Here is a 12,455-nt window from a genome sequence, read left to right on the forward strand (position 1 = left end):
CTGACAACTTGCGACCAGTAATATTTTTGACCACCAAAGACTATCAGTCATGTCACCTGACTACTAAAGAACAGCAATGTTATCTGACAACTCAAGGCCAGTAATGTTCTCTGACAACCAGACAGTAATAATGCTATGTGGGCTCCATGAAGCAGATGATGGGAGTTATCTATGAGATATCTGTTCTGTTCTTCTATGTAGAGCTTGATGTAATAATGTAATGGCCGTGTGATACACCTGCCACATGGATGGCGTCCCAATGCAAACCCTTCCCATGGTCATACTGGTTCCAGTCCAGAAATTTAGCGCAGCCCCATATTTCCAGCACCGTTTGCAGTGATGACCCCCAGCATTCACTATTACTGTGATTCTCAGGACTATGGGGTCACATCAGGGACTGTGCTGCCCCCAGGAGATGTCTCTAACATTCTCTAGCACTCACCTACCTCGCAGTCTGCACAGTAACAGGCTGCGCCCTCTGCTGGTCTTGTGTGGAAGTGCAGGGTGTTACTTTGAGCTCAGGTACAGCGCCCTCTGCTGGTCACATGTGGAATCTCCTTCTGTTGCATCGACTTCCCGAGGAGTGAGAAGTAAGTACCAGAAATGCCCAGAAATGATATGGAGATGATAGTAGTCACTGGTGCAGCCATACACATCAATGTGAACTGTGTGTTACTGCATCTGCTGTGTCTGTCCTATTATATCCCTGCTGTAGTACTGAGAATACCACCTGTATTACTGTATCTGTGCAGCAGCATTGTGTGTTGTGCCATTATATACCTGCTGTGACACTGCATATACTCTGGGCATTATTGTGTGTTTTATAGTTATCTATGTGTTACTGTAACTGTGAGCTGTATTATTGTATCTGACTTCTCATACTGTATTATTGCCCCTGTGCTATATAAGTGTTGTAGTATTATAGTAACTTATTATAGTATTTGTATTGTGTTACAGTATGTGTTGTATGTTATCATTTATGTGTTGTATCATTATATATGTATAGTATCTCAGTTCTATTATTGTATCTTTCTGATATGATTCTATCTGTGTTGTATTATTGTAGCCATGCTTTATTATTATGTGCAGTGTTATTATAGCTGACTTGTATTGTATATGAGTTGCAGTATTGTACTTGTATCATTATATATATATGTGTGGTATGATTTGTATCTGCATTGCATTAGTTATGTGCTGTAGAAAGTATCTTTGTTGTATTATAGTTGATGTTGTTCATAGTTATATTACTATATATGTGTCCTATTATTGTATGTGAGTTGTATGATTGTATCCTTGTATTATCGTAGCAGTGCTGTATCATTTATATGTTGTATTATTGTACTTGTGCTGTACTATTATATGTGCGCTCTATGTGAGTTCTATTACTGTTTCTTTGTTGTATTATGGCTGATGTTGGGTGTGTGTTGTATTATACACAGTCGCAGTGTAATGCAATGTTTTACATTGGGGGACAAGATGTTTCTAAGCAGAAATGTTTTCATACACAGCTGCACCATGAATGGAGGTGACAGTGCAACAAAATGGACAGAACCCTGGAGCTGTGGCATGGAGGATGCCGGAGGTGGATCTGGAGGTGACAGAGGATCCTGGAGAGGACAGAGGGTGGGGGAGAAGAGAAGTCTAATGGGGACAGAGAGGTCTAAAGGAGGATAGAGGGGTCTGAAATGGACCGAAAAGTTTGGAGGGAGGTAGAAAGATCTTAAAGAGACAGTTTTCTAGAAGGGTCAGAGAGGGACAGAGGAGTCTGTAGGAACATAGAGATCTGTAGGGGGCATAGAGGCCTGGAGGGGGCTGGGGATCTAGAGGTAACAGAGATCTGGAGGGGATAGATGGGTCTGGAGGGGACAGAGGAATCTGAAAGGGACAGAGAGATGTAGGAGTGACAGAGATCTGGAGGGGATAGAAGTGTCTGGAGGTAACAGAGGTCGGGAGAGGACAGCGAGATCTGGGGTGAGAGAGATCTGGAAGGGATAAAGGGGTCTGGAGGCGACAGGGAAGTCTGGATGGGACATAGAGGCAGGAAGGGGGGCAGAGTAGTCTGCAAGCAACAGGGGTCTGGAGAGGACAGAGAGGTCTGGAGAGGACAGAGAGGTCTGGAGAGGATAGAGGATGGGGGAGCAGAGAGGTCTAGAGGAGGATAGAGGATATAGAATCAGATATTAGGGCGTCAGTCATTAGAAGATGTTCCTAGTAACAAGAAGAGTTACCACCAGGACCGGGGCACATAGAGGCACATGTAATACAGTGAGCTGTCAGAGTTTTCAGAGGGTCTTAGGTGGGGGGATTGTTAGGGCAAGATGTCCTCACAACCACTGTGTTCTCTGTTTTAAGATCACGTCTTTGAGGAGTCGGATAATGAGAACTCTGGAGAGAAGATGAAGGAGAGTAATGATGGTGAGTACCTCCAGGGTAAGGGAGGAGACTGTACCTGATGTATAGATGGCAGTATGAGGGATATGAAGCTGCAGATGTCACATTCCTAGGTCATTATCACCCCCAGCAATAAGGGTGTCTCTTTGACTCCAAAAATGCGGCCCCTGCTCCTACATAGGGGCACGGAAGTGGCAGATTTAGGATGAAGGAGATCATGTGTCTCATCTGCTCACCTCATGTCCATGTCATGGCAGGCTACATTTATATACAGTCCGATGATGATGATGATGATGAGCCGTGCTCTACTGGATGCTTAAGGAAGAGGAAGGTGGATGAAGAGGATCATATGTCAGGTACAAACACATCAGGGCAAATTCCAATAAAAAAAAATAATTCCATCCACTGACAGCAAACAGTGATATCAATGCCAAAAACTGTGAAATCCACATTGCCATATCTCTATTCTGCTCCCCTCACATTCATATTTTAATAGGCCACATTTATGTGGTGTCCGATGATGATGATGATGATGAGCCTTATTCTACTGCTGGAAGCTCAGAGAAGAGGAGTAAAGTGAATGAAGATCACACGTCAGGTACATCCATATCAGGGACAATGTCCTTTTCAGTTTTTCCAGACACTGCCAGCAATCAGTGATACTAACACTTAAGACAATTCTCCCATAACAGTGACATCCACAGCGCCCTATAACGGTGACATCCACAGCGCCCCATAACAGTGACATCCACAGCGCCCCCCTAACAGTGACATCCACAGCGCCCCCATAACAGTGACATCCACAGTGCCCCCATAACAGTGACATCCACAGCGCCCTATAACGGTGACATCCACAGCGCCCCATAACAGTGACATCCACAGCGCCCTATAACGGTGACATCCACAGTGCCCCATAACAGTGACATCCACAGCGCCCTATAACGGTGACATCCACAGTGCCCCCATAACGGTGACATCCACAGCGCCCCCATAACAGTGACATCCACAGCGCCCCCATAACAGTTACATCCACAGTGCCCCCATAACAGTGACATCCACAGCGCCCCCATAGCAGTGACATCTACAGCGCCCCCATAACAGTGACATCCACAGCGCCGCCATAACAGTGACATCCACAGCGCCGCCATAACAGTGACCTCCACAGTGCCCCCATAACAGTGACATCCACAGCGCCCCATAACAGTGACATCCACAGTGCCCCCATAACAGTGACATCCACAGCGCCCCCATAACAGTGACACCCACAGGCCCCCATAACAGTGACATCAACAGTGCCCCCATAACAGTTACATCCACAGTGCCCCCATAACAGTGACATCCACAGCGCCCCCATAACAGTGACATCCACAGTGCCCCCATAACAGTGACATCCACAGTGCCCCCATAATAGTGACATCCACAGTGCCCCCATTACAGTGACATCCACAGTGCCCCCATAACAGTGACGTCCACAGTGCTCCATAACAGTGACGTCCACAGTGCTCCATAACAGTGACGTCCACAGTGCCCCCATAACAGTGACATCCACAGTGCCCCCATAACAGTGACATCCACAGCGCCCCCATAACAGTGACATCCACAGTGCTCCCATAACAGTGACATCCACAGCGCCCCCATAACAGTGACATCCACAGCGCCTCCATAACAGTGACATCCACAGCGCCCCCATAACAGTGACATCCACAGTGCCCCCATAACAGTGACATCCACAGTGCCCCCATAACAGTGACATCCACAGCGCCCCCATAACAGTGACATCCACAGTGCCCCCATAACAGTGATATCCACAGTGCCCCCATAACAGTGACATCCACAGTGCCCCCATAACAGTGACATCCACAGCACTCCCATAACAGTGACATCCACAGTGCCCCCATAACAGTGACATCCACAGCGCCCCCATAACAGTGACATCCACAGCGCCCCCATAACAGTGACATCCACAGTGCCCCCATAACAGTGACATCCACAGCGCCTCCATAACAGTGACATCCACAGCGCCCCATAACAGTGACATCCACAGTGCCCCCATAACAGTGACATCCACAGTACCCCCATAACAGTGACATCCACAGCGCCCCCATAACAGTGACATCCACAGTGCCCCCATAACAGTGACACCCACAGTGCCCCCATAACAGTGACATCCACAGTACCCCCATAACAGTGACATCCACAGTACCCCCATAACAGTGACATCCACAGCGCCCCCATAACAGTGACATCCACAGTGCCCCCTATAACAGTGACATCCACAGTGCCCCCATAACAGTGACATCCACAGCGCCCCCATAACAGTGACATCCACAGCGCCCCCATAACAGTGACATCCACAGTGCCCCATTAACAGTGACATCCACAGTGCTCCCATAACAGTGACATCCACAGCGCCCCCATAACAGTGACATCCACAGTGCCCCCCATAACAGTGACATCCACATTGCTCCCATAACAGTGACATCCACAGTGCCCCCATAACAGTGACATCCACAGTGCCCCCATAACAGTGACATCCACAGCGCCTCCATAACAGTGACATCCACAGCGCCCCCATAACAGTGACATCCACAGTGCTCCCATAACAGTGACATCCACAGTGCCCCATAACAGTGACATCCACAGTGCCCCCATAACAGTGACATCCACAGTGTTCCCATAACAGTGACATCCACAGTGTCCCATAACAGTGACATCCACAGTGCCCCCATAACAGTGACATCCACAGCGCCTCCATAACAGTGACATCCACAGCGCCCCCATAACAGTGACATCCACAGCGCCCCCATAACAGTGACATCCACAGCGCCCCCATAACAGTAACATCCACAGCGCCCCCATAACAGTGACATCCACTGTGCCCCCATAACAGTGACATCCACAGCACCCCCATAACAGTGACATCCACAGCGCTCCCATAACAGTGACATCCGCAGCGCCCCCATAACAGTGACATCCACAGCGCCCCCATAGCAGTGACATCCACAGCACCCCCATAACAGTGACATCCACAGTGCCCCCCATAACAGTGACATCCACAGTGCCCCCCATAACAGTGACATCCACAGTGCTCCCATAACAGTGACATCCACAGCGCCCCCATAACAGTGACATCGACAGTGCCCCATAACAGTGACATCCACAGCGCCCCCCATAACAGTGACATCCGCAGCGCCCCCATAACAGTGACATCCACAGCGCCCCCATAACAGTGACATCCACAGCGCCCCATAACAGTGACATCCACAGTGCCCCCATAACAGTGACATCCACAGCGCCCTCATAACAGTGACATCCACAGTGCCCCCATTACAGTGACATCCACAGTGCCCCCATAACAGTGACATCGACAGTGCCCCATAACAGTGACATCCACAGTGCCCCCATAACAGTGACATCCACAGTGCCCCCATAACAGTGACATCCACAGCGCCCCCATAACAGTGACATCCACAGTGCCTCCATATCTTCTGCTCACTTTAAGTTCATTTTGTGACAGGTTATATTTATGTGGTGTCCGATGATGATGATGATGAGGATGAGTCGTATTCTACTGCTGGAAGTTCAGAGAAGGAGAAGACGACAAATGAAAAGGATTGTGTATCAGGTGGGATCACATCAGGGAGGATTTCTTATAACAATGTTTCCATTCACTGACAGCATACACAGATGTTGAATAAGTCAGACAATGGAAACACAAAGTCTGTTGGTAAGTTAGAGATGTCTGAAGATGTCAGACCATCTACTGTACAGACAAGGGGCACGTGTATTGTAATCCCACTGGTGACACTGCTCCTACCACCTGTACCTGCACTTCTGGAGATGGATAATAATGCCACAGACAGTTCCCCCCATATTAATGACATCCAGATTGTCCCCATAACAGTGCCATCATCACAATGATAGCCACGGAGTCTGAAAGGGACAGAAGAGTCTGGAGGAAGACAGAAGAGTTTTGAGAGGACAGAAGAGTTTGGAGAAGACAGAGGAGTTTGCAGAAGACAGAGGAGACTGGAGGAGACAGAGGCATCTAGACTGGAAGAGTCTGGGGGGACAGATGATTATCGATGGGTCAGAGGAGTATGGAGAGGACAGAGGGGTCTGTAAGGGACAGAGGCGTCTGGAGGGAAGAGAAAAGTCTGGAAAGGACAGTGTGGGCAGAGGAGTCTTAATAGTGGAATCTGAATAGGGCAGAAGAGTCTGCACAGGACATAGGAGTCTAGAGGGGTCAGAGAGGTCTGGAGGGGACAGGGAGATCTGAAGAGGACAGAAGAGTCTGGAGGGGAAAGTGTGGGCAGAGGATTCTTGAGGGGACAAAAGGGTCTGCATTGGAAATAGGGGTCTTGAGGGGACAGAAAGGTCTGGAGAGGACAGAAAGGTATAGAGAGGACAGCAAGGTCTGGAGGGGGCAAAGAGGTATGGATCGGGCAGAGAGGTCTGGAGGGGACAGAGATCTGGAGAAAATAGAGCGGTCCAGAGGGAACAGAGAGGTCTGGAGTGGTCAGAGAGGTCTGGAGGGGACATAGAGGTCTGGAGGGGGCAGAGAGGTCTGGAGGGGGCAGAGAGGTTTGGAGCAGGCAGAGAGGTCTGGAGGGGACAGAGAGATATAGAGAGGACAGAGAAATCTGGAGAGGACAGAGGTCTGGAGGGGACAGAGATGTCTGGAGGGGTAGAGAGGTCTGGAGAGGATAGAGAGGTCTGTAGAGGACAGAGAAGTCTGGAGAGGACAGAGGTATGGAAGGGACAGAGATGTGTGTAGGGGGCAGAGAGGTCTGGAGAGGACAGAGAGGTCTGGAGGGGACAGATATTTTTGGAGGGGGCAGAAAGGTCTGGAGAGGATAGAGGTCTGGAGAGGACAGCCAGGTCTGGAGAGGACAGAGAGGTCTGGAGAGGACAGAGGTCTGGAGGGGACAGAGATGTCTGGAGGTGTAGAGAGGTCTGGAGAGGATAGAGAGGTCTGTAGAGGACAGAGAAGTCTGGAGAGGACAGAGGTCTGGAAGGGACAGAGATGTTTGTAGGGGGCAGAGAGGTCTGCAGAGGACAGAGAGGTCTGGAGGGGACAGATATTTTTGCTGGGGGCAGAAAGGTCTGGAGAGGATAGAGGTCTGGAGAGGACAGCCAGGTCTGGAGGTAACAGAGAGGTCTGGAGAGGATAGAGAGGTCTGGAGAGGACAGAGCGGTCTGTAGAGGACAGAGGCCCAAAGAGGACAGAGGTCTGGAGGGAGCAGAGAGGTCTGGAGAGGACAGAGATGTCTGGAGAGGAGAGAGGTCTCGAGGGGCAGAGAGGTCTGGATGAGACAGAGAGGTCTGGAGGGGACAGAAAGGTCTGGCAGCAGCTTTCTCCTCTCGTCCTTTTCAAGACATGCATGTTCCTCCAAGCCCATTGAGCATAAGTTCCAACCTTTGGAGAGACGGCTGTCGACCAAACCAGCATCCAGTCAGTCAGTAGCCTTCTGATGTGTCCGGCTTTAGTCTTCATTAGTCTCTCCTCATCTAATCTGCCTAATAGTCTGTAAACGGACAACAAAGTGAATGTATGTTGCACTGTAATAATGTATTACATCCAGGCAGCTGCAGGCGGTAGGGGAGGTGTGGCACTAATGGATGATTTACTCCTCTCTCCTATAGATGATTACATTTATGTGTCTGATGAGGAATCGTGTCCTGGGGCGGCCGAGAGGAGAATGAGGGATCTGCAGATCCGAGGTTTGTCCGTCTCACATCACCAACATCTCAGCTCTCTCTGGGGCATCAGCAATGTCCTGTCACCAAGCATGTCAGTGAGTGGTCTATAAAACCAGTATCTGGTGCCAGTTATATATCGATGACTGGTCTATAAAACCAGTATCTCGTGCCAGATATATCCATGACTGGTCTATAAAACCAGTATCTGGTGCCAGATATATCCATGACTGGTCTATAAAACCAGTATCTGGTGTCAGGTATGTCATTGACTGGTCCATAAAACCAGCATCTGGCACCAGGTATGTCAATGGCTGCTATTTAAAACCAGTATCTGGTGTCAGGTATGTCATTGACTGGTCCATAAAACCAGTATCTGGCACCAGGTATGTCAATTGCTGGTATATAAAACCAGTATCTGGCACCAGGTATTTCAATGGCAGGTATATAAAACAAGTGTCTGGCACCAGATATTTCAATGGCTGGTATATAAAACCAGTATGTGGTGCCAGGTATGCCAATGATTATCAAATCACATACTGGGTACTGAATATGATATAAAATGAGCACTGATTATAATGTTGGCACATATTCTGATATAATTTGGGCACTGATTATGACATACGGTAACATAGGCATTGATTATAACATGAGCACTGATTATAATATAACATGGGCACTAATAATATATTATTAGCAGATATTCTGGTATACAATAGGCACAATTTATGAAATAACATAGGCATTAATTAGGCACTAAGGATGAGCAAACTGCCATTTTCGAAATGCAGAAGAACCCGAATATTTTCAGGTTATTTTTGGTCGAATCCACTAATATGGAACGTAGTGCACATGTTGGCGGGAAAAAAAGCACTAGGGAAAAAGAAGAAGGGGTCTCTCATGACCCTGAGAGGAAGTGGGGTGGAGGGCTTGCCCTGATTGGCTCCGAGGCTGACAGACAGCGTGGATGAGCCAATCAGTGCTGCAGCAGGCAGGGAGGTGCCCTAGCAGAACGAGCACAACGTCATTCTGTGCTAGGCTGTGAATGAGGGTGGTTGGGTGTGACAGTGTCTGCTAGAAAAATGATCTAAGGGAGTCAGGGACAGTGAAAACTCAATCCGGGACAGTCAGAAATCAATTATTATTGCCAGGGAGAGTGAAGGGAAAGGCTAGGATTACAAAAAAGCTGAAGAATAGCGTGTGTAGAATAGGGAGGCAGGGAAGGTGTCAGCCAGGGATGAAAGAGTGTGAAGCTGTGGCCGCTGTGCCTTCTAGTAGGACTGCAGCTGCTGCAGTGCAGACTTTAAAAGCAGCTACCTGCAAGGGAATCCATTTTTTCCCTCATTTTCACAGAAATCCTTTCGTTTTTTGTGAGGTTCAGTTTAATTAGGCTGCATATATATGTGATTACTGCAGCAATACCCAAGGTGTGGTAGCAATTTACCTGTGTATTAAGGTGAAATTGAGTGTCAATCCTCAATTGTCCGTTTATGTATATACAGTTTCCACACGGTCGCAATTTATATATTTTTTGGGGGGGGCTCAATTTAATTAAGCTGCATATATACGTGATTACTGCAGCAGTACCCAAGGTGTGGCATAAATCTACCAGTGGGTATTAAGGTGAAATTGAGCATCAAGTCTCAATCGTCCTTTTACATATATTCAGTTTTCATACAGTCGCAGTTTTTTGGGGGGGATTGTTAAATTTAATTAAAACAGAATATATTTGTGATTACTACAAGTCATAGGGTAGGGCATCAATCTACCTGTGTGTATGAAGATGAAATTGAGCATCAAGCCTCACTTGTCCATTTATGTGTTTATGTGTCCACATGGTTGGAATCTACATTTTTAGGGGGATTGTTAAATTTAATTAAACCAGCATATATATGTGATTACTACAAGACAAAGGGTAGGGCAGCAATCTACCTATGAGTCATAACGAGAAACTGAGCATCGGGCCTCAATCGTCAATTTTGTGAATTCCATTTTCACACAGTTGCAATTTACATTTTTGGGGCATTGTTACATTTAATTAAACCAGCATATATATGTGGTTACTACAAGACACAGGGTAAGGCAGCAATCTACCTGTGAGTGATATGGATAAATCAAGCGTCAGGCCTCAATCGTTCGTTTCCATGAATTCCATTTCCACATGGTTGGAATATTATTTTTTTTTAGAGGATTGTTAATTTAATTAAACCAGCATATATGTGATTACTACAAAACACAGAGTAGGGCAGCAATCTACCTGTGAGTGATAGCAAGAAATTGAATGTGAGGCCTGGCCCTTAATCATCCTTTAACATTGATTTATTTCTCCACACGGTTGCAATTAAAATTTTTGGGGACTTGTTGAATTTAATTAAACCACCATATAGGTGATCAGTACAACAGTAGACAGGCTAGGGTAAGACAGGCTAGGGTAACAATTTACCAGGGAGTATTAATGTGATATTAAGGGTTAGGCCCCAATCGTCCGTTTATGTATATATTCAGTTTCCACACGGTTGGAAATGAATATTAAATTTTTTTGGGACTCGTTCTATTTAATTAAGCGGTATATATACCTAATTACTGCATTAATACACAATGTATAGCAGCAGTCTACCTGTGAGTGATAACCTAAAACTGAGCGTGAGGCCTGGCCCTTAATCATCCGTTAATGTTAATTTATTTCTGCACACAGTTGCAATTTATTTTTATTTTTTTGGGGGGTTCAATTTAATTAAGCAGCATATATAAATGTTTACTACACCAATACACGGGGTAGTGCACAACATCTGAGAGGTCCAAAAATGTCCGGGCTACGAGAGGATTCCAAACGAAAGACCCAGAGCCAGAATGTGGGTAGCAGCAGCACCAACTATCTGGCCAGAAGTAGTAGCAGTGGTAAGCCGCAGTTGTCCCTGCTGGCTTCGGAAAGACGCAACATTATAGTTGAGGAGAAAGAGGATGAGATTGTGGCTTGGATGGCTCACTCCTCCTCTCAGTTTAAGCAGTCCGGCACCATGCCATGAAGCCAGGGGTCACAGTGTTTCTCCTGCTCCTCCTCACTGCAGCGCCAAAGAACAAAGAAGGCTTTCAGTTGAGTCCTCTCAGTCTTCGCTGCCCATTCCTAGAGTGGTGCCTTCCTTCTTCCTAAGAAGTGGCAAGAAAACCCCACCACATCCTAAGTCAGATAGTCAAGAGAGTCTCCCTGATGACAACTGTTGTGAGAGCCCTCACCATTTGGGCTGCCCTGAGGAGGAGGTTGGGGAGGAGGTACAGTACAGACCAAAAGTTTGGACACACCTTCTCATTCAAAGAGTTATCTTTATTTTCATGACTATGAAAATTGTAGATTCACACTGAAGGCATCAAAACTATGAATTAACATATGTGGAATTATATACATAACAAAAAAGTGTGAAACAACTGAAAATATGTCATATTCTAGGTTCTTCAAAGAAGCCACCTTTTGCTTTGATTACTGCTTTGCACACTCTTGGCATTCTCTTGATGAGCTTCAAGAGGTAGTCACCTGAAATGGTTTTCACTTCACAGGTGTGCCCTGTCAGGTTTAATAAGTGGGATTTCTTGGCTTATAAATGGGGTTGGGACCATCAGTTGCGTTGTGGAGAAGTCAGGTGGATACACAGCTGATAGTCCTACTGAATAGACTGTTAGAATTTGTATTATGGCAAGAAAAAAGCAGCTAAGTAAAGAAAAACAAGTGGCCATCATTACTTTAAGAAATGAAGGTCAGTCAGTCCGAAAAATTGGGAAAACTTTGAAAGTGTCCCCAAGTGCAGTCACAAAAACCATCAAGCGCTACAAAGAAACTGGCTCACATGCGGACCGCCCCAGGAAAGGAAGACCAAGAGTCACCTCTGCTGCGGAGGATAAGTTCATCCGAGTCACCAGCCTCAGAAATCGCAGGTTAACAGCAGCTCAGATTAGAGACCAGGTCAATGCCACACAGAGCTCTAGCAGCAGACACATCTCTAGAACAACTGTTAAGAGGAGACTGTGTGAATCAGGCCTTCATGGTAGAATATCTGCTAGGAAACCACTGCTAAGGACAGGCAACAAGCAGAAGAGACTTGTTTGGGCTAAAGAACACAAGGAATGGACATTAGACCAGTGGAAATCTGTGCTTTGGTCTGATGAGTCCAAATTTGAGATCTTTGGTTCCAACCACCGTGTCTTTGTGCGATGCAGAAAAGGTGAACGGATGGACTCTACATGCCTGGTTCCCACCGTGAAGCATGGAGGAGGAGGTGTGATGGTGTGGGGGTGCTTTGCTGGTGACACTGTTGGGGATTTATTCAAAATTGAAGGCATACTGAACCAGCATGGCTACCACAGCATCTTGC

The 12,455-nt window shown here is 46.9% G+C and overlaps 1 protein-coding gene across 1 annotated transcript in view; it reads left to right on the forward strand.

Moving 5' to 3' along the window:
• The first annotated feature begins 415 nt into the window (after positions 1-415).
• The window catches only part of LOC122935196 (DNA (cytosine-5)-methyltransferase 3A-like), a 37,716-nt gene continuing 25,676 nt past the window's right edge, over positions 416-12,455 (forward strand). The window contains exons 1-6 of the mRNA XM_044290959.1: positions 416-590; positions 2,353-2,415; positions 2,649-2,747; positions 2,888-2,989; positions 5,909-6,016; positions 8,038-8,115. Coding sequence (XP_044146894.1) covers positions 416-590; positions 2,353-2,415; positions 2,649-2,747; positions 2,888-2,989; positions 5,909-6,016; positions 8,038-8,115 — 625 coding nt within the window. The remainder of the gene's footprint in view (positions 591-2,352; positions 2,416-2,648; positions 2,748-2,887; positions 2,990-5,908; positions 6,017-8,037; positions 8,116-12,455) is intronic.

The sequence above is a fragment of the Bufo gargarizans genome, chromosome 4 (genome assembly GCF_014858855.1).
Source record: "Bufo gargarizans isolate SCDJY-AF-19 chromosome 4, ASM1485885v1, whole genome shotgun sequence".
NCBI classification, from domain to species: Eukaryota; Metazoa; Chordata; class Amphibia; order Anura; family Bufonidae; genus Bufo; species Bufo gargarizans.